The sequence below is a fragment of the Phascolarctos cinereus genome, unplaced genomic scaffold (assembly GCF_003287225.1).
Source record: "Phascolarctos cinereus isolate Bilbo 61053 unplaced genomic scaffold, phaCin_HiC Scaffold_1;HRSCAF=81, whole genome shotgun sequence".
Taxonomy (NCBI): domain Eukaryota; kingdom Metazoa; phylum Chordata; class Mammalia; order Diprotodontia; family Phascolarctidae; genus Phascolarctos; species Phascolarctos cinereus.
The window spans coordinates 94,698,598-94,726,443 of NW_027555514.1; the positions used below are offsets into that span (position 1 = coordinate 94,698,598).

General features: G+C 36.6%; 1 protein-coding gene across 1 annotated transcript in view; it reads right to left on the minus strand.

The window, feature by feature from the left end:
- CNTNAP2 (contactin associated protein 2) overlaps positions 1 to 27,846 on the minus strand; it is a 1,976,042-nt gene that overhangs the window by 825,371 nt on the left and 1,122,825 nt on the right. Inside the window, exon 12 of the mRNA XM_078153085.1 lies at positions 5,692 to 5,892. Coding sequence (XP_078009211.1) covers positions 5,692 to 5,892 — 201 coding nt within the window. The remainder of the gene's footprint in view (positions 1 to 5,691; positions 5,893 to 27,846) is intronic.

Sequence of the window (27,846 nt, forward strand, 5' to 3'; positions counted from 1 at the left end):
TTAAATAAAAATAAGCAAAATTGGAACCTTCATATCTAAGGAATCAAGAGTAGAATTCCTAAACATAAATTGTTATGTGTATTATAAAAAATGATACATGGCCAAAAAAAGTATCTGAGAAAAATATACATTAAAACAAATATACTTTAATTGTGCCATTTGCAGGGAAAAACATGAATTGGGTGATTTACTGTGGTAAGATAAGAATAACAATAATAATAACAATAGTAATAACTCACATTTACATGGCTCTTTTGGGTTTCCAAACTACTTTCTTAACAACAACGCTATGTTCAAGTATGTTTATCTCTATTTCTGTAAAAAGACAAAATAAAATAAAACAAAACCCCAAGGTTCTGAAAAGCCAAGTGAACTGCCTATAAGTCATACAGCTCCTCCTCCTCATCATTCCTCCATTCTCTTCCTCCTCCTCTTCAACTAGTCCTACTCCTATTCTTCCTTCTCCTCTTCCTACTGTATTACATCACCACCGATAACAACTACTACTACTACTATTACTACAGCTACTACTACCACTAGCTATCATTTATACAGATCAAGATTTAAGGTTTGTAAAGCATTCTACACGTGCTAAGTCACTAAATACAACAACCCTTTGATGTAAGTACTTCCCATTTTACAGATGAGAAAAGTGAAGGTGAAAGAGCAGAACTGACTTGGCCCAGGGTTACACACCTTTTAGGCATCTGAGTTGGAATTTGAATTCCAGTCTTACTAATTCCGAGTTCACTGCTTTTACCTGCTATCAGACTCCAATGTGTCAGAGGAGATATTCCTCTGAGTGGAGTTCTCTTGTCTCCCAAGTTCAGTATTCAATCCACTATGCCAACTTACTTCTCAGGATTTTTGTGAAATGGTTAGATCCCTCACAAGGACCCTTATCAGTCCTAGTGTTAGGATCTTTTTCTGATTTTCTAAGTAATCAGAGACTAGTGGCCAATGAAAATATTTTACTAATATATGTATTCTCAAGTGTATTGTATACAATGCATTTTGCAAATTCAAATAACTTCAAATTTGTAGTACTAATTAACCTCCCCCAAAGGATGTTGACAGGAACAGCCAGGTAGCACTATGGACAGATAGCTAGGCTTGGAGTCAGGAAGATCTGTGTTCAAATTCAGCCTCAGAAACTTCTTAACTGTGTGACTTTGGGCAAGTCACTTAACCTGTTTGTCACTGCAGAGGGAAATGGCAAATCACTCCAGTATCTTTTCCAAGAAAATCTCATGGACAGAGGTCCATGGGATCATGAAGAGTCAAACATAACTTCAATGAATGAATAACAACAAAAACAAAGTGTGTTGACATTTCAGTTTTTCTGAGAGGCCATCTGAAGATTTCTCCATCTGGACAGTATATATTTGCTCATTCTTAGTTGCACCCACCAGCTAATCTCATTAATTGGTCATAATACATAAAAACATCATTTGCAAACAACAGTTTGTGTTTATGCTTTTGTTTCAAAGTCTGTAAAACTTTTATAATTAAAGCAGGAAAATTCTGTATGAAGACCTATGTCAGTCTTCATTAGGAGTTAAAAAAAAAAGTGTGTAACATTCAGGAGGTAGAGTAACGGAATAGATTCAGAAAACCTTAGTCAAATGTCAGCTCTGTTTTGTGTCCTTGGACAAGTAGTTCAGTCTTTCTGGGTCTCAGTTTCCTAATTTGCAAGATAAGTGCTGACAAACCTTTAGTGGAAAGTAGTTTCAGATTGTTAAACCTTCACAAATTAGACTCCATATTTTACAAATGAAGGAAAAACAACAACCACGGAAATGTGTCACAATAGTATGGCAAACCATATATCATAATTCTGGAGAAAGTTGAAGAGCAGCAATAATGAGTGCTTTTGTGTTTAATTAATGCTAAATTACAATGGAACATTCATCAAAATTGAAGTGAGAGAGATAGAAATACCAACTAAAAACCTTATTATAAGTATCATTAGAAACTATATGGCACCAAATGAACTCATGAGGGTGAGACTCTCAAAATAAAAAATAACATTTTAAATGCATTGCTGTTACAAGCTCATTTGATATTCATTTTAATTTCAATGATTATAATGAATTCATTTTATATTCAAACAGATGTCACGTGTACTTCTGCCGAAGTTGCAATATAATTCAGTCTTAGTTAATTACAAATAAATGGATACTTGAAATTGAGTGTCACCAAGAAGGAAAAGGAAAAAAAAATATTTAACACCCATTAGCTCTTTAAAATAGCAAATTAGATAGTTTTATTAAAATGTATTCTTCCTTATTTTGATACATATGTAATACTACAGAATAAGGAAACTTTCTGTGACAACCAATACTTTTCCTCTCAAGAGCTATCCAGGAGGTTAGAAAAACTAAAAAGAAAAAAAAATCCAGCATATTCTCTTAATATGAGAATGAGAGGGGTGGAGCTTGTCACAAGAACAGGTTTAAATAACTTGTATATGAAATACATGACTTGCATAGACTATAAAGGATAAGTTCAGGGACACCTCATATTTAGGCAGAATAAACAATGATCTATTATTTATGATTGTAGGGCTCCAGAGAGATCCCCTCAAATCATCCGCCCAAACACACCAGCCAGTTGATATAAAATATTGCAATTCTGAGAGCTTCACTCCTTTAGCTTAATGTTCTAATTTTTGTTATACAATTTCCCTGGGAGATATAACCTTGTAGTCTGTTCTCTGTCAGTTTACATGCTAACGTGGTCGAAAAGCAGACCTTGAAAGGGAGAAGGAAGATAAGGACAAGGGAATGGAGACAACAGGGTATCATGGAAAGAAGTGTTGTCTGGAAGCCAAGATACCTAGGCTCTAGCTCTTGCCATGCCAATATCTATGCATGGTTCATCACACAACAAGCTGTATTGTTAATCTCTCTCTCTCTCTCTCTCTCTCTCTCTCTCTCTTCTCTCTCTCTCTCTCTCTCTCTCTCTCTTTCTCTCTGTCTCTCTCCAAAATTTGAGTATAGATCCTAGTCCCAGGTTCATTTCTATTATCAGGAAATAGCAAGTGTTTGTTGAATCTAATTACCAAGACAAAATTCTCCATTTTATGTAGATAGAATCCTAAAGGAATGGCATACTATTTTTTCTTTGACTCTCCCACACAAATAGATGTCTATGAATGCCTGCTGGATGGTTTATCTTGATCACATTCATACCTAGTATATATAGCACACTGAGAACTAAGATGTATTTTCCTTGCAACTCCTTCTAAGTTTGACTATCTTTTATACTAATTCAGAGAACTGAACAGATCAATGAGACCACGGTATCAAAGGATCATAGATTTAGAGATAGAAAGCTTAGAGGTCACAGAATTGAATACCTTCATTTTACACACAAAAACAGCTGGCACAAAGAGTTTTAGTGATTTTCCCAGGGTCACATAGTTAGTAAATGTCTGTGGTGGAATTTGAACCTATACAGTCCTGTCCTCCACCCACTACTTAATTCTGCTGACTCACTTTAAACCAGTGTGTGGTATGGTGTTTGTTTTCACGTTCCGACACTGTTATGCTCAACCTAGATCTCTTGCATACAGCAGGCATTGTTAGATGTTTGCTGAATTAAAATTTTTCCTTTGGTTGAGTTCAATTTTTATCCCAGTATAAATAAAGACTCAAATGTGGTGGGTGAAAGACGGAATGACTGAGGAAACAAAGATTGGAGCTACTAAGCATATCAATCTATGAAGCACTGTATGCCAATCGCCTACCAAATTGGGATGAAGTCCCCTCAGCTTTGGCACTAGACCCCAAATACAGGGGGAGACAAATTTTTATGTGTTAAAATCAATTAATCAAGCAAGACTGATTAATTTAAAGAAAGGAATTAACCAGGATACAAAATTAGATAATCTGATTTCTAATTGGAGTAAAGATTAAGGACTTTCCAAGTTGTTCCCTCCAAGGGAGGGAGAGAGCAAATAGGTCTAATACCCTGAAATCAAGGAAATCCCACTCCTCCCAAGTGTCTGCATCAATTAAAGAACACGGGAACAATAACTGACCAGAATGGTGCTAATTTTCAGATCAGACACATGAGTTGCTTAAGAAGTGTAATTCTAAGAAAACTCTTTGCTTCTATATTTGTTTCTGACTTGGTTTCTAGTCAGCATCACCTAGATCCTTAGTTAAGGGTCTCTAAGCAACATGCAGAGATGGTCCAACTTCCCAGCCATGCAGGGCTGGGTTTAAATAATGCAATACTCCCCCCCACATACACACACACACACAATTCCTACAACTGAATGAAGTTTTCTCACATGGTAGAAATTGGACTAGACACATAATTAAATAGGAAGGGAACTAAGTTAGCTCCAGACATGAGTCACAAAATGGAATCTGTGGTTCATTCAATTCCCACAATTAAATACTTGCTGTTCTAATCCCCTTACAAGCAATTTATATATTAAGTTCCTCTGCATCCCCATATCTCATGAAAAACTGCTATCACCAAAAAAAAAAAGGCGAGAAAGAAAAAAAATTGCATTCACACACACTCATAGCACTTTTTTCTCTATCTAACTGTATGCCCAAATAAATCAAATCTATTTTATCACATCATTTTAACCATAGTGTTATTTGGTATCTCCTGGAAGAAAGACATCACTTGTTCCCAAACAAGGACACCACAGACATTTAACCAATATATACAAAATACATCAGTAGGATGGCCAAAATTGTAATTAGTGTAGACGACTGGGACTTTGTGGCAGCTTACTAACATCTGAGGGAGAAACAGAACACACTTTTCTGGCCTGTTAATTCCATGTTTCATAATTTCCCAGTACCTCTGAAACTATGCATGACCATCCCTATTCCTCTGTCTGGCCACAGTCCATCATGCCAAGAGTCTTATCTCCATCATGCCACCTAGGGCCTGCCTTCCCCTTACCACCATGCCTCAGGCTAGTTGCCTCATTCCACTACTAATTTTCTCCAGCAAGTTGGAGTCATCAGCCATGGGTATAGGCTGGTTCCTCTGTTGGAGGTGCTATGCCATGTCTAAGTACAACTGGATGGAATCAAAGCAGACTGTTCTCTTCACTATAAATAGATCAAACTCCTGCTGGACCTGTTGACCCATTCATAGGGGATTTGTCAGGCAAAGTGAGGTGAGGCCTTCTTATATCTTAGATGACCTCTTCCCCTAAGTGAATCTGCCCTAGCCCCTAGAATTCCTAGTGACAGCTCTGGTGATGGGATACATGCTAATACATCAGAGGGGGAATAGGTAATGATAAATTTCCAGAGGCAAAGAACACTAGTAGACTCAGAATTAAAAGCCTTTTTCTTTTACATTAAAGGAAGCAAAACTTTACCAGGTTCAACTAACTTACCTCTAAGTTTATATTAAGCCCAACATAACTTTTGCCAAAGGCCCTTCTCCAAACAAAAAAGCCTCACAAAAGAATAAAACACAAGAAAATAAATCTATGAACAATGCAAGCCCATCAAATCAAGAATCATGTATTCTTTGTCTAATTCCCTGGAAATAACTGAGAGGTTTAATTTCATTCATTTACTGCTTCCTGCTCATCTAAGCCCAGCCTCTGGAAGGGTGACCTACGTACCTGCACCTGTTGAATTGTGTACGTAATTCCAGCCACCAGCTGAGAGAGTAATTAAAAGTGACATTCCCTTCTCAGCCTACCTGGGGTGTTCAACAACCTTGACATCCTGCAGGAATAGGAGACGAACTGCTCACAATACTCTGCGCTGCTGGTGATGGCCGTGATTTGATCCATGGAGGCACTGTAATTGAGCTGTACCACCGAGTATTTTTCTGGGCCATAGCCAACCACAGGAGTCTGCTTCTGCAAGTCATGATTTACAGTTGACCACACTTTATCTTCTGTGGGGGCAGAGAATGACAAAGACAATGGGTTATTAGAATTCATGTAATTCCTCAAATGTCAGAAGAAAAAGATTAGCTGGTTGGAGTAGCTGTGTTAGCTTAGGTTAGGCTAGCAAGAATCAGACAACCAAACCTTCCTACTTTTCCGTTGGATGTCTACAGAAAAGGGAGGGAGATGACTATCCAAACACATACACGCAGTAAAGAGTAGGCAGTTTCAAGTAATTTAGGCAGAAAGGGGTTTTGTTCTCCACATTATCAGGATAATCTCCCCTATGATCGACTTGCTTTCATTCAATAAATTCATGAACAAATTTAATTCATCAAATAAATATTTGTTGAGTGTATACCATGGGCAAGGTATTGTACTTAGTACTAATGAGGGTGGGATATAAAGACATATATAACAGGGTCTCATCCCTTAAGAAGCAGACATTTTTGTCGACAGGTAAAGAACATTGGCTTTGAATGCGGGGGTCCTGGGATGAGTCCCAGATTTTGCATTTGCTATCTGTGTGGCTTTCAGCAAGTCATTTAGCCATTTTTTGGACCTGTTTTCTTAGGACAAATGAGAGCATTGGATTCTCTACCATCCCTTCCAGTTCCAAATCTGTGGTGCATTTTTTCATGAAGCTACAATTGAGGAAGGTGCCCGTTTCATATGAGGTGCTATAGTCAGCATGATATGAATTTAGACGAGAAGGGAGTGTATTGTACTAAAATACTCAAGCAATATTTCACAGATGAGTCGGGCTTAAAGTCATACCTAAAAGCTATGAAGAAGTGCTTTAGGAAGACATGTAGGGGGAGGGATGGCATGCTAGGAGCAAGGGAATGACATGAGTTTCCTGTGTGCAGAAATAAGAAAGTGCTACAGCAAAGCCTCTGAATGTCAGGTCATACTTCTCTTTAAAGCAGAAGTAACCTAAAAAAAATCCCTCAGATATGAAAAATTAATATCCTGCAAAGGAAATACATCATACACACACACACACACACATACATGCATATACATAATAACTTAACCAAAGTTATAATACATATAGTTATAATTATATAATTATAACTTAATCAAATACAATATGAATAAAATTATATATATGTATACACACACATATGTATGTGGGGCTAGGATGATCACTGCAATTTTTTTTTCTTTTGGTGAAGCAATGGGGGTTAAGTGACTTGCCCAGGATCATACAACTAGTGTCAAGTGTCTGAGGCTGGATTTGAACTCAGGTCCTCCTGACTCCAGGGCCCATGCTCTATCCACTGCACCACCCTCCTGCAATTCTTTTTAAGAGAATGAAACCGCAAAGAGTGAATTAGTCAGGGGAAGGAAGATTAATGGGGGAGAAAGTACAAGAATAAATAAGTCAGACCTTAAAAACCAATTCATTTAGGTAGAAGAGAATAATAATAGAGACCTGTGCTCAAAAGAATAAACTTGAATAACCATTGACCCAGTGGATGCTCCAGCTTGAAGAAGCAGACTTTACTTCCAGAGATTCATTTTAAGGACGTCTACCTTGGAGGAAGAATCCCTGCCTCTTTGTCAGATGATTTGTCATTATTATTTCCCAAATGAACTTCTTAATCAAGCTATCCTCCAGTGTGATATTATGCAAAGAACACTAATTAGATATCAGACAACCTGGGTTGGATTCCTCTAATCAGCTGTAAGACCTTGCCCAAGTCATTTAACTTCTCTAGTTTCACTTCCCAAATCTAGCATCTCCGTTTCTCCGTTTCTCTTACCTTTGGGCCATCCTCTCTAGACAAAAATACCAATAAGGCATGTTTCTGCTGATGCAAAATTCTGAATCTCCAAGGAAAGATGTATTAGAAAAATGGATTTTTAGACAGATAAAAGCATTTGAGTAATCTGGGGAATAATCAACCTGATATAGTCAGTTTCTACCAGAAGATGTTTTTGTTATTTACCTGTATTATTATTACCTGTAACCATCTATCATATTATGCTTTGATAAGTGCTGGGGATCTAACTTTGCAGGTTACATAGTCATTTGCTTTTGCTTTTAATTTTCTGGCAGTTTGTTAAAAGAAATAAGTCCAAGAATTGACAAAAAAAGGATCTCTCACTACTTTTTTCTTTTAATTTTCTTTATGCTGAATATTTGCATTGGGCCTTACTTTTTTAGTCAAACTCTAAGTGCTTATGAATCAGAATCTTCCATTAAAATCCTAATATAATGCTTCCTTGTGGAAAGAAGATGACTTTGGGTTTGAAGACTGGACCAGCAGAAAGCAAGCTTGGGTAGATAGAGGAGTCACGTGACATACTGTGTGCCTGTCATCCAAGCATGAACCTACATACACGACTTCTCTCCAGAAGGTTACTATGACCTGGTGGATTTTTTAAAAATATTTTAGCCACAACTCATGAAGACTGTCTATTAAGGCATAGAAAGGTGGCAGTCAGCATTGATGGAGTGAATACACTTATGGATGAAATAATGGATGGTTTGAAATGTCAAAGCATCAAAGTATGAATTGGGATAGCTCCATCATTTTTTCTTTAATTCATCAAATAAATCATCAGCATCACACTGAATATAACAAGGGATAAATCCACTATTCCACATGAATTTGAGAGAAATGAACTATGTTGGGTAAAAAAGAGAAATTTAACATTGCTCTTTCTTATTTGTCATTTTCCCATTAGGGTGTAAGTTCTGTCATTAAATGATGATCCAGCGCAAACTTTATGATATCTGCTAAGTAAAAATGACAACACTTTCTCATCCTATTGCCATTCGTCTAAAAGCATAACACATTTTGGGATGGAAACTTTAGCTTGACCCCAATATTATGGGATGTTATTCTATGTGGTCCAGCACTGTGCCAGGCCACTTCCAATAATTTAATAGAATCTTTATTTGTTTCCTGATGACTACTGTTAAGATTTCTTAGTCTAATATTCAAAGTTTTCAACCACTGGACCAGATTTATGCTAACTCCCAGGTAAGGAAAGTCCATCTACCAATGAATGTTGGCACTTTTATCTGTGTCTTAAGGTCTTGAGACTTTAAGTGCCTAGAGCAGTGAGAGGATGAATGATTTACCCAGGGTCACACAGTTAGCAGGTATAAGAAGTTCCAAGGCCAGATCTCAATCCATTATGCCCTATTGGACTCCCCCTCCTCTCTCTTCATTTATATGTTACATATTACATATGTGTATATATGTTATATGTAATATATGCAATGTGAATATATGTACATATATATTTGATAATTTTTATCTCGACAAACACATGCCGATATAAATCAGTCATATAATATTTTTCAGCTTGTTTCTTGAACTGTCCTCAAAGATTCTTCAATCTACTTTAAAATGGGTTCTGCTTCTGAACTGTGATTAACACTATATAAAACGATTCCAGAACAATGTATAGAACTTAATGAAATTTGATGGGTTGGCAGCACAAAGATCTTTGTTTTATACTGTCTAAGAAAAAACAATTATCCAGTATAATGCAAAGGAAACAAGCTTTTGTGAGACCAATGCCAAGAAGCTGTTTAAACATTTGGCTGCTAAAGCATATGTAACTCAGACTGACAATGTGTTTCTAAGGAGCATAAATTTATCTTATAGTTCACAGATGGGATGCTGCATAATCTCTGACCTGGGTTGGCTCAACAGACTATCTAGAGCAAAACTTAAAAATGGAGTAAATTAAGGCTAGGCTTCTAGCCCTTGTTAACCTAGACATACTTAAGATTGACCTCATTCATTTGTTCACTGAACAAAGGAAGAGTATCTCATGTGCAAAGCACATATAATATGCACTGTGAGAATACAATATATGTCATATTAAAGGCTATTACTAGGGTTCCTTATAAAATCCTTCTGCTGTCAACACTGGGGAGGCCATTAAACAGAGAGACACCAGTGTGTCGTGGGAGAGATGTACCCTTAGGCTCTAAAGGGAATTTCTTTTGCCTTGAAGGGGTAGTCCTACTTGTGATTGAGAAGACACAGAGGAAAAGGCAGTTGGAAGTGGGAAGCAGTGGGAGGTTGAAGATCAATTAGGAGCTTACAAAATCACAAGTATTTGGAGCTAAGCATATCAGTGAGGGAAAAAGCCTTGGAACTAGGAAGCAATAAGTCGTGAGTTGTCCATAAGTCTATTGGTACAAGTTCATTTGTTAGTGCCTTAGGTACCTCTCTACCTCTTTGACACTCCTTCAGCCAATGATTAAATGTGTAATGGGTGTGGCTTTAGCCCAGTGTGTACTAGTTTAATCTCTACTGGGTACCTGGACTCTGGAGCCCTAGGGCATTTCCCTGTTATCAATAGAACCTGCTGTAAAAGAGTAAGTTGCTAGCTATGAATTCCTATTGTCTTTTCACATTCCTTCACTTATTATGGTACCTAGCACAAAGTGGGTAATTAATAAATGCTTACTCAGTTACAAAAATCCTTAAGCATTTGAACTTTCATTTTTATCCTTGTATCCTCAGTACCTAACAGAGTGCCTGGCTAATGCTTAAGAAATGCTTAATTAACTGATTGGTGTTATTATCCCCATATTGTAGATGAAGAAACTGAAAATGTGGTTGAAGTAAACCTGCAGAGTACAAATGAGATAAAATCAAAGATTTTTAAGTGACTGGTAGGTTCTGGAAGAGTACATTCAAGTACATAGTGTCACTAGAGGTCAAGATTTAGGTGCATAATTTGACCTTTGGTGATTTCTGAATTCATTACTGAATTTTCAAAGAATCAAGGAATTTGAGTTTGAAACCTCAGATGCCATGTAGTCCAACCTGTACCTTAAAAATAATTTCTTCTACAACATCCTGATATATCTGGAAAAGCACTGAGTCCAGAATAAGGGGAACTGGGTTCCAATCTTGCCATTAATGTTTCTTACTCTGTATTCCAGAATTAGTCATTTAACATCTCTGGGCCTAGCAATTTCCTCATCTGCAAAAATGAGGGGGATGTGCTAGAAGACCTTCATGGTCCCTTCTAGGTCTTAGATCTGTGATCCTATGGGGATAGAGAGAGAGACTGTACCTGTGATAAGGAACTCTCATATGGGAAACTTCATGAACCAAAACAATCTGGCAACTTCTCCATAACCTAGAGTCTTAGAGAGTTGTCTAGAACAGTGAGAAATTAATGGACTTGTTCAAGGTCAGTATGTAACAGAGGCAAAACTAGAACCTAGGTCTTCTTGGCTTCGAGGGCAGCTTTCTAGCTACTGAACAACTTTGCCTCATGTGTAGTCACAAGTGTTAGGAGATAATTTGATCTGATCCCTGACAAATGGTCATGCAGCTTTTATTTGAATACTTAGCCAGACTACCTACTTTTAGGTAGCTCTAACTGTTAGGGAGTTTTTTTTCCCCCTATATAAAGCCAAAATGTGACTCTTTGCCCACACCCTGCTCCTTATTCATATGACAGCAATTTTTAGGAATTTCTTTTTTTAAAATGTATTTATTTTTAATTTGTGAGATAAAACAAACACTTCTATAACATAGTATAATGGGTATAACGTCCTGGACAAAAATAAAAAAAATTATAAACATCTGTCCTTAAAGTGCAGGTCTGACCATATCACTCAACATCTTCCAATATACTCCCTACAGCCTTTATGATCTGATAGATACTCCTCTGTCTGGACTTCAAAGTCCTTCAAACCTGCCACCAACCTCGATTTCTAGCCTTGTTATATATTTTTCTCCTTCCAACACTATAGTACAAACAGACTTGCCTTTTTGCTCTTCCTCACATAATGCTCACCTCTCATATCCATGCCTCTATACTAGCTTTTCTCTAGAATGTCTGTAATATAGCACTCCTGTGTCTTAGAATTTTTGTTTTCTTAGAACTCCAGCTCAATCAGTACTTTCCAAAGAAAGGGTTTGCTGATTCCCCCAGCTGCTAGCGCTCTTCCTCTCAAAAAAAGTTATCTCATATTTATTCTGTGTATACTAATCCATTTACATGTTATCTCCCTTGACAAACTGGTCATCCTCCATTTATTCAGTCACCAATGTGATTTTTCTGAAGGGTCAGTCCAACCACATCATTCTTTTACTCAAAAAACTCTAGTTGCTCCCTGTCATCTACAGAATCAAATAGAAAATCTTCTGGAATTCAAAACTCTTTGTACCCTGTCACCTTCACACCTTTCCAGTCTTTTTACTACTTCACCAACTATTCTTCAATCCAGTGATACTGGCTTCCTTGAGCTTCCCTGAACGTGACACTCCACCTCTAGACTTCAGCCATTTCCTATCTCTCCTTCCTGGAATTCCCTCTATTATCATCTCCACCTCCTTGCTTCCTTCAAGTTCTAGCTAAAATTCTACCTCCTGCAGGAAGCCTTTCCCAGTCTCTCTGAATTTTAATGCCTGCCTCTGCTGATTATTTTCTATTTATCTTGTCTGTAGCTTGTTTGTGTGTATTTTTTAGACTGTGAGCCCCTTGAGGGCAGGGACTGTCTTTTGCCTTTTCACATTCCTTCACTTATTATGGTACCTAGCACAAAGTGGGTGATTAATAAATGCTTACTCAGTTACAAAAATCCTTAAGCATTTGAACTTTCATTTTTATCCATGTATCCTCAGTACCTAACAGAGTGCCTGGCTAATGCTTAAGAAATGCTTAATTAACTGATTGGTGTTATTATCCCCATATTGCAGATGAAGAAACTGAGGGTAAAAGAATTTAAGTGACTTGCCCATGGTCACATAGATATTAAATACCTGAGAAAGAATTTGAACTCAAAACTTTCTGATTCTCATTCCAACACTCTACTAGATATATGTAAAAGATATACATCCATACATGCATACATATATACATATGTACTATTCATTATGCATGAGAGTATTCCTTGAAACTTAATAGTTTTACACTCCAGCAGCAGCAGCAGCAGCAATATCATAATCATCACTCTTTTATTTGCTTAAAGGTTTGTGATAATTCTTATTTGACTTTTGTAAACCAAGCTCTGAATTTTATTATACCTCCTTGGTTTCACTGCTACCAGGTATTAGTATATGCCAATAGCTTAGGTATCTAAAAATAAACAGTTTGAGCCTAGCCACTTCATGATTGGGGTGAAACAAATATACAGATTTCCTAAATTAAAGACATAATACTCTTGTTCATAAGTAAAACATAAGGTGTTTGTAAACTTGTCATCATATGTGGTAGAAAGCAATAAGTAAATAACAAGGAAAAAAATGAACTGGCAGACACCTGCAATACTAATTAATACACAAAATGAGGAAGAAATATTTACCAGAGAAAAATATATGAAAATAATAGAAAATCATTCCATATTAACTTTGTTGTCTTTGAAGCAACCTGGGGCCTTGGTGACAGAACAGTGCTATGGACACTGCCAAACACTGACTGCTGCTATATACTTACCTTTTCCCTAGCTGCTTTCTTAACTCCATATCCCTATTTAAGCATATTTTAAGTCAGACTCTTTGGAAATTACTCCCTGCAGGATTTTTTATTAAGCTACATTATCCTATTTATATTAACCTGTATAAAGCTGTTCCCTACTTGTGAAGTCAGAAACAGGGACCAAATATTTACTGGCCCTTAGTATTCATAATACCATACACTTATACATATAAGGTGTATGTATGTGTGTGTGTATACACACACACACACACACACACATACATATATATATAAAATACACACATACAGACACACATATATACATACATATATATATATATATATATATATGAAAATTCCTCATCTCCATAAAAAGTCATAACCAGTATACGAAGGGATGAATTGTCCTGTTGTAGAAGTGACAAGAACTGAAACATCTGAAGCAATGACTAGGAAGAGAAAGCGTGGATAGGAGAAAGAGCTCTGCTTTTGAGTCAGAGGACCCAGATTCAAATGTGACCTCTATGTGACCTCTAGAAGTTACTACACTACTACTACCAGCTTACATTTATATAGCGCTTACTATGTACCACACTGTGCTAAGTCCTTTAGAGTTATTATTTCATTTGATCCTCCCAACAGCCCTAAATGCTATTACTTCCATTTTACAGATGACAAAACTGAGGCAAACAGGTTAAATGACTTGCCAAGGGTCACATTGCTAACATAAGACTCTGAAGCCAAATCTGAACTAGATTTTTCTGACTCCAGGTCCAATGCTTTATTCATTGCGCCTAGTTGACTAAAGACCTTACTCCCTATATGACCTAGGGCAAATTACCTAGTTTTCTGGACCTCAGTTTCTTCAAGTGTAAAACTATGTACGGTGGGTGGTGATGGTGGTGAAATGAGATGTCTTTTGACATTTCCCCTAGCTCTATGTCGATCTATGATCTGAAGGAAAGATGGAAAGCTTTGTCTAGCTAGGTGTGCCAAGTCCTCAGGTAGCCTATCTGAATAGTCATTACTGACCACCTCCCACTCTTTCTTCCAGTCATAGTCTGAAGACCTTCAGAGCCAAAGCCCTGTGGACTGACTCTATTGGTGTAGCAAGCCTCCTTAGCAATTGACATACAGTTGTATCCCCTCCTATTTGTGACTAAGACTGAGAGAAATCCTTTGCCTCAATTTCCTCTCCTTTCTTTCCCCCTGACTGTAGGGTTTTCATTTCACCCTGGGACCCTCCTCTAATATGAGTTAAGCATGCCTTTATAAAGGCCTATCTGGTTCTTTGTGCAAAACTTCTGAGTCCCTAAGGAAACAAAGACAACCCCTTATTAGCATCAGTTCTATTAATACCACCATTTACGTACTATTTCTGATGGTATCTTGCATCTTCTCTCAATTCAACTTGAGTTACCCTTGGCTTCCCAGCCATATAAAGAAACCAGCCGCTGTGTTACTTAACTCTGTCCTCTTATCTTCTGACAGAATTCTGACAGTAATCGAATTGCCATTTATGCTCTAACACTGAGGTTTGCCTTTAGGTGAATTAAAGTTCCATTAACTTACATAGGCCAACTGTATTTCCTTCCTGTTAGAAATAGCTTCCAGACCACAATTTTCTATCCTCTGAGTGACATTGCAGATTTTTGATTCATAGACTCTTCCTTCTGTCTTAGTAGTTTTGGTCAAAATATTTTTTCCCTGCTACATCATATGGTGACATAATAAACAAATAGCTCCCTTGAAGGGTCATAAATATTTTTTCCATTATATATTTAATAACATACAATTATGTGTAATTAAATTTTTCAATTTAAGCAAGCAAAATCACATTAAAAAACTTGTGATTTCCTCGTAGTTCTACCTCAAGGAGTTTACTGAAATCACCCAAAACCAGAATGTTAACAAAAATAATTCATCAATAAAGTTGAGATGAAGTCTTCTTAGCATCATCATATACACACATTGTTATTGAATCAGGAAACTAACTTTCTTTATACTTTCTTTATAAGGTGTGTCTTGCCAGTAGACTTGAATGACTGGAAGAGAGAGTGAGGCTGACTACTTTGTGCAACTCTGCTTCACTTAAATCACTTCATGCATGGGTTGAGGCATCACCCCATGATGTCATTGGTCCTTTTTGAAAATGAAGAATGAACAACAATGTGTAAATATCTATAATTTTCCTCTTTGTGCAAAATTCTTTGCTTCTAGTAATAGATTGCCAGAATTTATATTACACTTTAAGGCTTGCAAAGTACTCTACAAATACGTCATTTTATCTTCACAACAACCTTGGGTGTTAATTGCTATTATTTTTTCCATTTTACAAATAGGGATAATGATTTTCCTAGGGTCATACATCCAGTAAGTGCCTGGGGCAAATTTCAAACTCAGATCTTCCCGACTCTTGGTCCTACTGTCAATTCTTTGCACCATGTAGGAATAATATAGATCTAGAGTTGGAAGAGACCTCAGAGGTCATCTAGTGTAACCTCGATATTTTATAGAAGAGGAAACTGAGATCCAGGGAGGTGAAACCTTGCCCAAGGTCACACAGGTAGTTAGTAGTTGCCAGATGCAAGATTTGAACCAGGGCCTCTGACAGCAAAGGCAGTATTCTTTCTACTGTACCACACGGATTAGATAAGATTTACCCAAGTTTGCTCAATTATTTTTAATACACATTCACAGCAGTCTTCTGGGTCCTTAAGACCTGTTCAATGGCATTTGAATATCCATATAAAATAGAATATATATATACCCTATTTTGTAGGTATAAAAACCACTTACTCTGTATGTATGTTGTATTTGATTTCTAATATGTGCTTCTATCCTATTTCAGTGACACTTTGGGTGCCATGAAATCTTAGGGTGGCAAGTGTGATTAACAGTTATGAGAGTATCTTGTATTCAGAAGAAGGAAAGGGGAATGTGGGATAGGTTTTCCTTTTCTCTTATCACAAAATAAAAAAAAATAAGGTCTTTAATTCTTTATCCTTATGATCATAGTGGGATTATATAGTAAAAAGACATTTAAAGTATGAGACTTACATGTACATGTATACACATCATGTAAAATGCATGGAAATAATTCTGACATCTTTTATTTTAATATTCATTGGAAAGAATTTGGTAAACAAGTAAATTTGACATATTCTTTCAATTACTATGTCATATAAAATCTATACATTCTTTATGAGTACAGAAGTGTTCTAATTTAAGCATCTATCTCATCTGGAAATCACACACGTAAAAAGTGCACTGCTGTGTTTTGTTTTCCTCAAGTTCTTGTTTTGCCTCTTACAATGTGGCATTTTAGGGGACCTTTGGGACAAAGGTGGAAAATGACACAGAAAATTTCATGTCCTCAGTAATCAACTCTAGTCTTTGAGATCTCTTATCCTTGCTTCATTGAGGCTAGCATCTCTGGAACTTCTGAGGACCCTCTGACTCCCACCTCTGAGGGCACTAAAGACTCAACATATGTAGGACCCTTTGGTTAGTCTGTTTTTCAATAAGTCAAGATCCTTGCATGGCAAGAACTCTGACCAGGAATTGTTGTGGATAAAGCAGACAGGAGTCCCAAGGGACCATTTGATGAGTCCTTTAAGATACTAAATTAATTCAATAATTCTTCATTGAGCTCCCGTCATATGAAAGTGACTGTGCTAGGCACTCAGTATGGTAGATGGAGATAAAGATGAATGAAATGCATTTCCTGCCCTCAAAAAGCTTACAGTCTAGCCTGGTGAGAACATATGCAGAAACTCTGTTACTTCCCCTGGGGCAAGAAAGCAAAAAGGAATTATCCATAGCTTAAATGTGTTCAGAAGGTTAAAGGGGACAGGAGTTAATGAAGTTGGCTCCAAACTCTAGTACTTGAAAAGAGTATTAGCAAAATCAGAGCAATGAGTTATTCTGAGATCTAGCCAGTCAGTTTGATGTGTTCTCATAAAACTTTCAAACTTTTCAAAAAAACCTGTCAGTTTCAATTGTTTCTGGCCTTATTGAATGTCAGACCCTGGATCTCCCTTTCTTCATGAACCTCTCTTCTCTCTTTCTCTGCCAATTCCTTGCTTGATCTCCATGGCTCTTGAGAAAATGCCTGGCCCCCTAACACTGCACACTCTATTTCCTTCTACTATGGGATTCTGACAATGTTATGACCTGTGGAAAACAAACTGATGAGAGAGCATCCATAGAGTAATATTCTCTCTATTCTTAGCTCTCTAGAACCTGCCTGGTCCTGCATTTCTCTTGACCTGTCTAGGATAGGCAGAATCTTCTACCCCAGCTAACCCTTGATAGGCCAGATTCCCTCAGGATAGTGCAGATCATTATGACAAGAAAAGACAAACAGGTTCACCTTGACTCATGTTTCTTGGACTCAGTCTGGATATTGCCAAACATAAATGGACTTCACTATAACAAAACCTGAGCAATGAATACCTAACTTTATAAAAGTTGGATATGAAAAAGGATGTTTATCCACTTTACAAGTGAATTATTTGTCTTACTAAAGGAATCATTTTCACTCACTCATTTCTTTTAAAACAAATTTACTGAGCATCCAATATGTGCCAGGCACCCTGATCGATGCTGAGGACATATACAAAGAGAAAAACACAAGAATTCTTGCTTTCCAGATTATATTTTGTTAGGAGAAACAGCATGCACACAAAGAAAATATATACAGAGTATATGGAAATAATTTTCAGGAAGGTGTGGAGGCCACCAGCAACTGTGGGATCAGAAAAGTCTTCACGCAGGACATGGAACTTTAGGTAAGCCTTAACTGAAACTAGGGAATCTAATAGGTGGAAGGGATAAGACAGAATATCCCAGGTGTGGGAGGAAAGTTTGTGGGAAGGCACAGAAATGGAGGTTAAATGTCATGTATGGGGAATGGAAAATAGGCTACTCTGATTTGAGTACTTTAAAATAAGTTTCCCTAGTACCTTCAAATATGATTTGATTTTCTAAAATTAATTCTAAACACAATTTTTAGGAACATTTTTGTTGTTATTCAGTCATTTCAATTGTGTCTGACTCTTTGTGACACCTTTTGGGGGTTTTCTTGGCAGGGATACTGGAGTGATTTATTATTTCCTTCTCCAGCTCATTTTACAGGTGGGGAGACTGAGGCAAAAAGGGTTAAGTGACTTGCCCAGGGTGACAAAGCTAGTTGGTATCTAAGGCTGCATTTGAACTCAGGTCTTCCTGACTCCAGGTCTGGCACTCTATCCACTGCATCACCTAGCTGTCCTTTCAGGAACATATCCATTGTATAAAGAAAAGAAAATGTACCTTTAAAACAATTATTTGTAAATATGCCCAAAATATTCAAATATCTTTTCTAAATTAAGCATATGAGTCTATAATGCAGGAATATTTTTTTTGATTATTTTTAAAAGTTATTGCATACATCATGGTGCCCAGACGGGATTTAATTTGTTAGCTGTTTTTAGCCAGCATCTTTTACTCAAAATAAACCTACGAGGAACATCTCTAGGTTACCCTGTCTCTGACATTAGACTGGCTATGTGCTTCCATTTCACTCTGTCAGGCTGTTTAAGTCTCCAGGTACCCTATAATACCATCTATGTATGCAACTCAGGTGGTATAAGTGGCTGTAATCACATGTAGGGAAATAAGGCATGTGAAGCAGATGGATCCTCTGCAGGGAACACAAGAAGTTAAGGAAATGAAGTAAAAATTCAGATGATGTTCTGCAGGTGGTGGAAAGCGTTGATTATTTTTATGTTTCCCATTCTAGCCCAAAGATGGATGACAAATCAGGGATGACAATGAACAAGAAACTATAAACAATGGGAGCTTATCCACCTCTAAAAAAACATGGGATTTATTTTTTCCAAAGATACATTAGCTTTTTTTTTCTAGGAAGTAAAAAAAAACCAAACCATGTTTGTTCATATTTCATTCCATTATGAGATTGGCAAATTTTATTTTATAATAATGCCAAAATTAGTGAATAGATCTGTATCAATACTAGCACAACATAATCTTCCTTTCTCTTTCCCTTCTACAATGAAAAATACATATTTTCTGTATATCGGCTATCCTACAGTTAATCTCAATAGCATAAAGACTTTTTATTCATTGCAAAAGAGAGTTGACTCAGTTCCTATTTCGAACAGGAATTAGAAGCTAATTGAAGTCTGGATGTATATAAATTTGACTACAACATTGACCATTTTTTAAAGTTCCATAACTATCCTAATAATAGAATTATCAGTTTTTGTTAAATATATTTTTAATTAAAATAATCTGTGCTATTAATGCTAACTATTTCCCTGATACCTCATTCCCCTCCTTTAACCCATTCCCCATCAATATCCATATCATCACCAATAGGCATTTAAGCACCCACTTATAACATTTATATGAACTGCAGTCCTCTGAGTTATATCCCACCAGACAACTCTATGGACTCAAGCTTCATAAAACTTGGTTTATGCTTAGAAACGCTTTGTGAGAAAAGCAATCATAAAAGATTGCTTACAATGATAGAATTACTTAGGCCTTCTTACTTAGGAAGTGTGTTTTTTGAATAGTAAAAAGCTTTTAAATAGCTTAAAAAGACCACAATGAAAATAAAATGAATGATTCCAAGGAGTGTTGGCTAAGAAATTAAACTTAGAATTGGCAAGAATTCTAATTGGCCAGATTCTAGGCTATAAATCACAACGTACTTTTAGAAACCACTGTTATTAAGTCTTCTGTCAAGTATTTATATTACAAATGAAAATTATTTTATGAGAAAAATAATGAAACCTTTTGGTAAATGAAACATTCTCTCAGCATGTGAGATGGGCAGCCTGATCAAAAATCATGAAGGTACTGAGTCTTTTCAATGACATGCCAGAAGAGAATAATTATTTTAACACCCATTATTTCATGTGTTAAAGATAAAGATCCAATTTTTTTTAAAGCACATTAAATCCTCTTGGAACTTACAGTAAATTCAAAGTCAGATAAAATAATTAAAATATTCTGGTAATCCACTTTATGTATCTTCCCCCCTCCCATTACTGAGGCTTTTCATTTTCTTTTAGCAGCACCTCTAAGTGGGTTTAACTCCAAGCTTTAACAGGCTAACAGAAGAGATGAGAACCTTTGTGGTGTTGAACAACCATTTCTATATGTAAAGCATTGACGTAACACGAAATACTCAACTGAAAACAACAGCTAGATTCTACATTAGTTAGAGAGAAATGTGTGTAATGGATATTTCTTTTATGTTGACCCTCATTTACCTCACTGTCAGCCCCCTCTTCCACTTAAAAAGATCCAGTGAACAGCAGTAATTTACTTCCTTGAGTACATTCAAAATGGGGGCCCCACTGCCAAGATTTTGCCATACTGAGCCCTATTTTTCCTGTATGCTAAATAGAAGATTTTTGCCTATGATAGAGATAACATTTATCACCTTGGAAGAAAATGTCCAAATCATCAACCTCTCTTAGTATTTAATTTTCCTAATAAACTTAGTTTCTATTCACTGAAGCAGCTCCCATTGTGAAGAATATTGGCAAGACAGTCTGACAGATTAAATTCCTTAGTGATAATAATTATCTAGAAGTAACTTTTTAAAGAAAAGAAAACCCTCTAGAGATCAGAATTAACAAATTCAAAGGAACTAAAATTTTGTGATCCTGACTCAATTTTGACTCATATACAAATATAATGAAGGCAAGGCAAATGTACAAAAAATCATTACTGGTAGAATTTAAAATATAAATAAAATATAATATTATTCAAACATATGTGTGCCACATGTATATATGTGTATGTGTATATATGTGTACGTATATCTTTCACTAGAATAAAACAAAAGCCCACAGAAGTGCACATGCACACATATACTTAGAATAATGAGCCTGTTTATTATCTTCAAGCCAGTTTATATCACTGACACAATAGTTGTTTAAAAAAATGAGACTTAGTATCCCTTTCTCTCATTATTTATGTGGTTGCCTCAATACATCTTCCCTGGGGACTAAAAAAAAGATACATTCTCTAGTGGTAGTAGTTAAGAAAATCATTTTAGCCTTTTTGGCACTTTGTACAAAAGTCACAGGATTAATACTGGTCTTTCTTATTTTGATATTACAAGACTGAAAAAAATTCTGAGATGTTTCATATCTAAAAGTGAGAGTCTAAAGGGTGGAATTTATCGGGTATGTTGAGACAGAAACCTTTCCACATGAAACAAGGTAATACATAGACACAATTATTACCAAAGAACTAAATCTATCCATTATTGCAACAGCATTTTTTATTCATACCACAAATCCAAACTGCAACCCTTCATGTCTTCTTGCATTAGGAAATTATCATCCATTTTTCTAAAAATATTAAATAGAGGCTCCATTATGATTTTTAAACAATCTTGGGGTATCATTGGCACTCTCTATCTGCTGTTTTTCTTTTTTGTTATATCTCAACTAAAATGAGGGGATTAGACTAAATGGCCTCTGAAATCTTTTCTAACTTTCAGTCTTGAAAACTATGAAGGAAAGTCGTCTTATCTAAATTTATGATTCTATCATCCTTTTCAACTTATATCCATCTTCAAGAATGTCTTTCAGACTACTTTCTGCTGCATGCTGAGAATATATATTTTTTCATTTCATTCATGTTTCTTATAATTTGCTTCTTCCAAGACTGTTGTATCCCAAGATTCACAAATATATAGCATCACCAGGGAACTCTTGAATAAACAGATAGGGTTTTGTGGCAGCGTTTAGTTCATCCTAATTGAAAGAACATCATCTCCCAAATGTGATGCAATTCAATCTCTTCCTCCTACTCAACAGGAAGAGGCCCAGCTAACTGTACATCTGCTTTGCCTTCCATGTCTGTGATTATGTACGTACATACATGGGCTTTCCCAAAAGCCTTTTACTTTAAAAAAAAGTTTATTAACTTAAAAACCTACCCTAAGACGTTTGCCACGTATTATACGTATATATGTATGTAGATCGCATGAGGAATGTGTTATTACTGCTTAGTTGTTTCAGTCATGTCCAAGTCTTCATGGAACCTTTTTGGGGTTTTCTTGACAAAGATATGGAAGTGGTTTTCCATTTCCTTCTCCAGCTCATTGTACAGGTGAAGAAACTGAGGCAACTAAGTGACTTGCCCAGGGTCACACAGCTAGTAAGTCTCTGTGGCCACATTTGAAGTCAGATCTTTCTAATTCCAGGATCCATACTCTATCCATTGCACCACCTTGGTATGTGTGTGTGTGTGTGTTTGTGTGTGTGTGTGTGTATACACATACACATATATATACATATATACACATATATACATAAATATACATACACACATACATATATACATAGATACACATACATGCATATTTTATTTATACACATATATATATATATACATATATATATGTGTATATATATCTGCAGAACAATGTGGTGTACTAGAGAGTTGACCTCAAATTCAAGAAGACTATAGTTCTCTGTAACAGATTGGTTTTGGGATACCAGACAAGTCATTTAACTTGTCAGTGTCCCAGGCAAATTCTTAAAACTAAATTACAGAGAAAGTGGCAATCTGTATTGTTTGAGGGAATTCCTCATTGGGTGGATGCTTCTTACACTGTGTAATTCCAGGTCCATTCAAAATATCTATACTTACCTTTGTTTTGCTTTGTTTTATTTGTTGGCTAGTTACACCAATGCAGGGGTGGGGAACCTGTGGAATACTTTGGTTAGGGGGATTTGTTCTGTGAAATTTGGGTTCAGTAGAAGGGCCGTACTTGAGGACCTAGAGGGCCATATGTGGCCTCAAGCCCACAGGTTGCCTTCCCCTGCACCAATGTCTTTCATGTTGCTATACATTTAACTAAAAAGCTTCTGTAGTATTACATGACTTCTAATGTAATTTTTATTCAGTTGTTTTGTCAGTCATATCCAACTCTTTGTGACCTCATTTGGGGTTTTCTTGGCAGACATTCTAGAGTGGTTTGGCATTTCCTTCTCCAGCTCATTTTACAGATGAGGAAACTGAGGCAACAGAATGTTAAATGATGTGCCCAGGGTAACATAGCTAGTAAGTGTCTGAGGCCAGATTTGAACTCAGGAAGCTGAGGCTGTCTCCCCGACTCCAGGCCCAGCACTTTACCCACTGTGCCACATAGTTGCCCCTCTAATAAAACTGATACAATGTAGTCTGGAAATAAGAACATTTGGAAAACCTCACTATTAAAATGGAATTCTTTCATGGTGCTAGTAAACAATGTTGATAAGCATAGATCACCCCTTACAATACTTTGCTGTGATATGAATGCAAAATAATTGATTAAACCCACTTATCTCTGTGGTTGCATTTATCATAGGGTCATATTTAATATATGTGGAAGAAACTTTGCTTGAAGAGAGCCTTCAAGGCTATTTTTTTTTACTGGGTCAAATGTTTTATAAAGATTTATAAAGATTTATAAAGATTAAACAATAAACAAAACAATATCTTAGATCCCATGTTCCTCTCAACTGACTGTATGACAATAAAGAAGGGCCACAGCTCAAAAAAAAAAATCCCCCTAGAGTAAACATAGTTAATTTGATAGCAGCGCAGAAGACGGTTTGTCCACAGGTGCAGATCCTCCCCATACCTCCAGTTATGGGGGTAGGGGCATCTATTCTGACCCTCACACCTTGATGGTTCTAGTTCTTGATGGTTACCATGCAATGAAAACCTGGAAGGGATGAGAGGAGGGGTAACAGTGAGGCAAACATTAGAACAGACTGGAAAAGTGATCACCACAGAGAGGAAATAGACAACCGGCACCCTAGGATAAAGGCCTATTTGCCTCCTAATAGTTATACTAGTTATGGTTTTGAAATAAAGATGTGGTCTGCACAGGTTTAATTTTTTTAAGGGGGTCATGCTGGTTTTTATGGATGGATTTCTCCACAAAGAGACAAGATAATAAATTCATTTCATGTCTATCAGCTTCTATGAAAAACACCAAAACACAGCTAGACCTTATATTTATTAGCAAAATTCTGTATAACGTTGAAAGATATTTTTAAATGGTATCTAAGGGAAGAGATGATAGGACTAGGAACTTTTCACATATAATTCACATTCGTATGCATTTCCCAAAGACTTCCCCATCTCACCCCCTAAACTCATGCAAAGATTTTCAATGTCTTGAAAAAAAAATCAACTCAAGATCTCAGTTCAACTGTCAGACAGCTAATAAAGACACTGAACATCAGAGCTGGGAAGGACCCAAGAGATTCTAGGACTCTAGGTTTTCAATACACCCATGTTAAAGATGATGAAACCGAGGAACAAGAAAACTAAATGACTTGCCCAAAGTCATACAGGCAACTACTGGAAAAGACAAAACTAGAACACAGGGGTCCCAGCATATAACACTTTCCATTACATCACATTTCTTTCCTACCTTACTTATCTCAAAAGTCACCACAATCTGTTCAATTAACGCATCTGAGTTTCCTTTACAGACCCCAAAGAAGCACAAATTTAACACATTACCCAGATGGAAACATCGTTTCCCCACCAGTGCCATTAAAATGGCAGTATAGGGAGGAGGATGTTGCTATTACATCTAATAACACTCATGTGTTTCAAGCATATGATTTTTTTTCCAGTTCAATGCTGTCAATTTGTCCACATTTATAAGAGAAAAGGAAACAAGTAAGAAATAGTAAAAAAAAAAAAGCAGTAAGATACAGAATAAATAATGAGAAATTTTGGAATCAGGAAAGTGAGATTCAAATACCATCTCTGCCCCTTATTGGGAGACCAGGAGTAAGTCTCCTCCCCCTCTCTGTTTCAGTTATTCTTTTCTTTACAATGGAGAATTCCTGAATTATGGGCTGAAACCTACTCACACTCACCATTTGCTCCTCCAGCACCTTCTGTGGGATATCAGTATTAATTCTTCAGAATTGTATGTATTCCATACCTTGGTTTAATAGAACCAAACCAGAAGAATGTTGGTATTAAAGAAAAAAAAATGGCCTTTGCCTTCCAGGAAATATTGGGGAGTAATCAAATGAGTTTTGCAACTTCCCAAAGGCAAGTCAATCAATTCTTCTGTTCAACTCTGGGCTCAACTCATCATACAATTGCACTGTCTGTCCCAGATACACATACTGATAGGCAAATTCTATTTGCTATCTATCCAACTTCTCCAAAAAAAAAACAAAACTAAAAGATGGCATCAAAAACGTGCATGATAAGAAGTGAAAAACTGATCACGGGGCAAGGTAGATAGCCAGGATGTTCCACAGGTTTCCTCATAATTCCAAGAGAAAGTGAAGAAGGCCTGCATCACAGTGAGTGGACCCCATCTGGTGAATTTATGGGGAGACACAGGCTTGAAATTCAACAGAAAGAATCATAGATGTGTTATGACCACTGTCACGGGAAGAAATTCCCAAAGTGATAGCATGATAAATCCATTTGAACATAAAAAGGAGGAGGGTGGGGAAGGATGATGCTATTATTTATTACGCTATTCACCCGGCAGAACTGTTATGAGCTAAGTGCTATGTGAACTTTAAAATGCTGGATAAAAATGACAGTTATTTCTACTGTTGTTATTAAAAAGATTGTTTGGCTTAATATACTTATTATTGGACTAGAGACTCAGAGCTCAAATTTAGCCCATGCTTGCTCATTAACCTCGTTCATGAAAATGAGCAAAACCTAAACTTCTTTTGCTTTTCAAATTGTAAGCTTTGAAAACAGGAGAGTAAAAGCACAGGGAACTTTGCCATTCGGCAGACAGTGGTTGGATACCAAGTAGAATACTACTTACTTAGACATTAAGCCCATGAATCTACATGAAACTTTCAATAGGATACATCATTCAGAAAGCTCAAAATAAGGAAGGATGACATAGTCATGTGTAGAACTTGCCTCACTTGAGTGCCCAGGTTAGCAGATGGTAAATGTAATTCAGAGTAACTAAATCTAGTCCAATGATTCTTAAAGTTAAGAAGAAAGACTATAAATGTTTATTGACTATACAGCTGCTGTGGAATAGTGAATAAGGTGAATGTTAAGAATCAGAGCTTTATAGGGAAATTTATGAGCTCTTTATTTCCATAATCAGGTGCAGGGTAGATAGCAGAGGCATGTGACTTAGACTATTAAGGGACCAGCATTATCGTAGTGCCATATAGTGATAATGTTAATTGAGTCCCTTAGGTATAGGACAGCTTGTATTATTTAGAGGTAGAAGGCTATGGGAAGGATGGCAAAAATGTTGCAAAAGATTTAAAAGACTCCCTCTTCTTGTGCATCCTATTCCATCATGTTTCAGTATCCTATTCTGTTCCACCCAGGATGATCTGGGTCATCTGCAGACTCGAATTTCCAAGCACAGGCTTTCTGCCATACCTGGAATTCATTCTCTCTTCCACTCTGCCTTTCTTCGAGGCTCAGCTAGATGCCACTTCTTATGTAATCCTTTTCCAATCTTCCTGATTATTGCTGTGCTCTCCCTCCTTCTACTACCTTCTATTTACATATTTGTTTGATATGTTGTGTCCCCCAATAAAATCTAGGCACCTTAAGGCCAGGGTCCTTTTTTTTCTCTTTGTGTAACCAAGAACTACCAAAGTGCTTGATCACATAGCAGGTACATGATATTTTCATATTGTCAGACTCTCTGGATCCCTGAGTAATCAATGGCTAGAATGACTTCAAGAGTGGAAGAGGATTCCTTTTTGCTAGGGTGATGTTGTATGCTGTCAGAATTCTGAGTCCTAAATTGAAAGTTGATATTGTCTCAAGAAGCAGCATGACATAGCAGATGGAGCGTGGAATTTAGAGTCGGGAAGAACTGAGTTCATATCCCACATCTGAAATTTACTAGCTTTTATGACCATAGGCAAGTTAATTAACTTCTTTGAATCTCAATTTTCTCCTCTGTAAAATGAAACAGCAAAACCAGTATTTCACACCTAATGAACAATACAAAACAGAACTATAAACAATTCTGATAGAATAAGAAAAAAGTTTATTAAAGAGATCATTGTAGATTTTTACTGAAATAGGTGATCAACTTAGATTTGTAAAAGACATGTTTATTTTTGTAACAGAGGTTTGTTTGCTTCTTTGTTTTTTGATTTCTCAGTGAGGGTCATCAAGATACGAGAGAGCAAAGATATAGTTTTTAGATAGAAATATAGTTTTTAGATAGAAAAAAATGTGATTCCATGTGAACTACCAACAGTTCTAAGAACCACAGTAATTTCAAAATGGTGATGAACATCTATAGGCAGAAGCTATATAATCACTTCTCAGAGATATGAGAAAGGGTTTCCTGTTTGGGTATGGGATGAACCAAATGACTTCTGAAAGCTCCTTTTAATTTTGTGCTAGTCTAGCAAAAAAGCACAGGAACTCAAATCAGCCTAACACTTCTGATGCCAACTCTCTGATCTCCATGGACTTTGCACCTTACCTTCAAAGTTATACTTGCTTCTTCCTCCGTACCTTAGCTCCCCAGACTT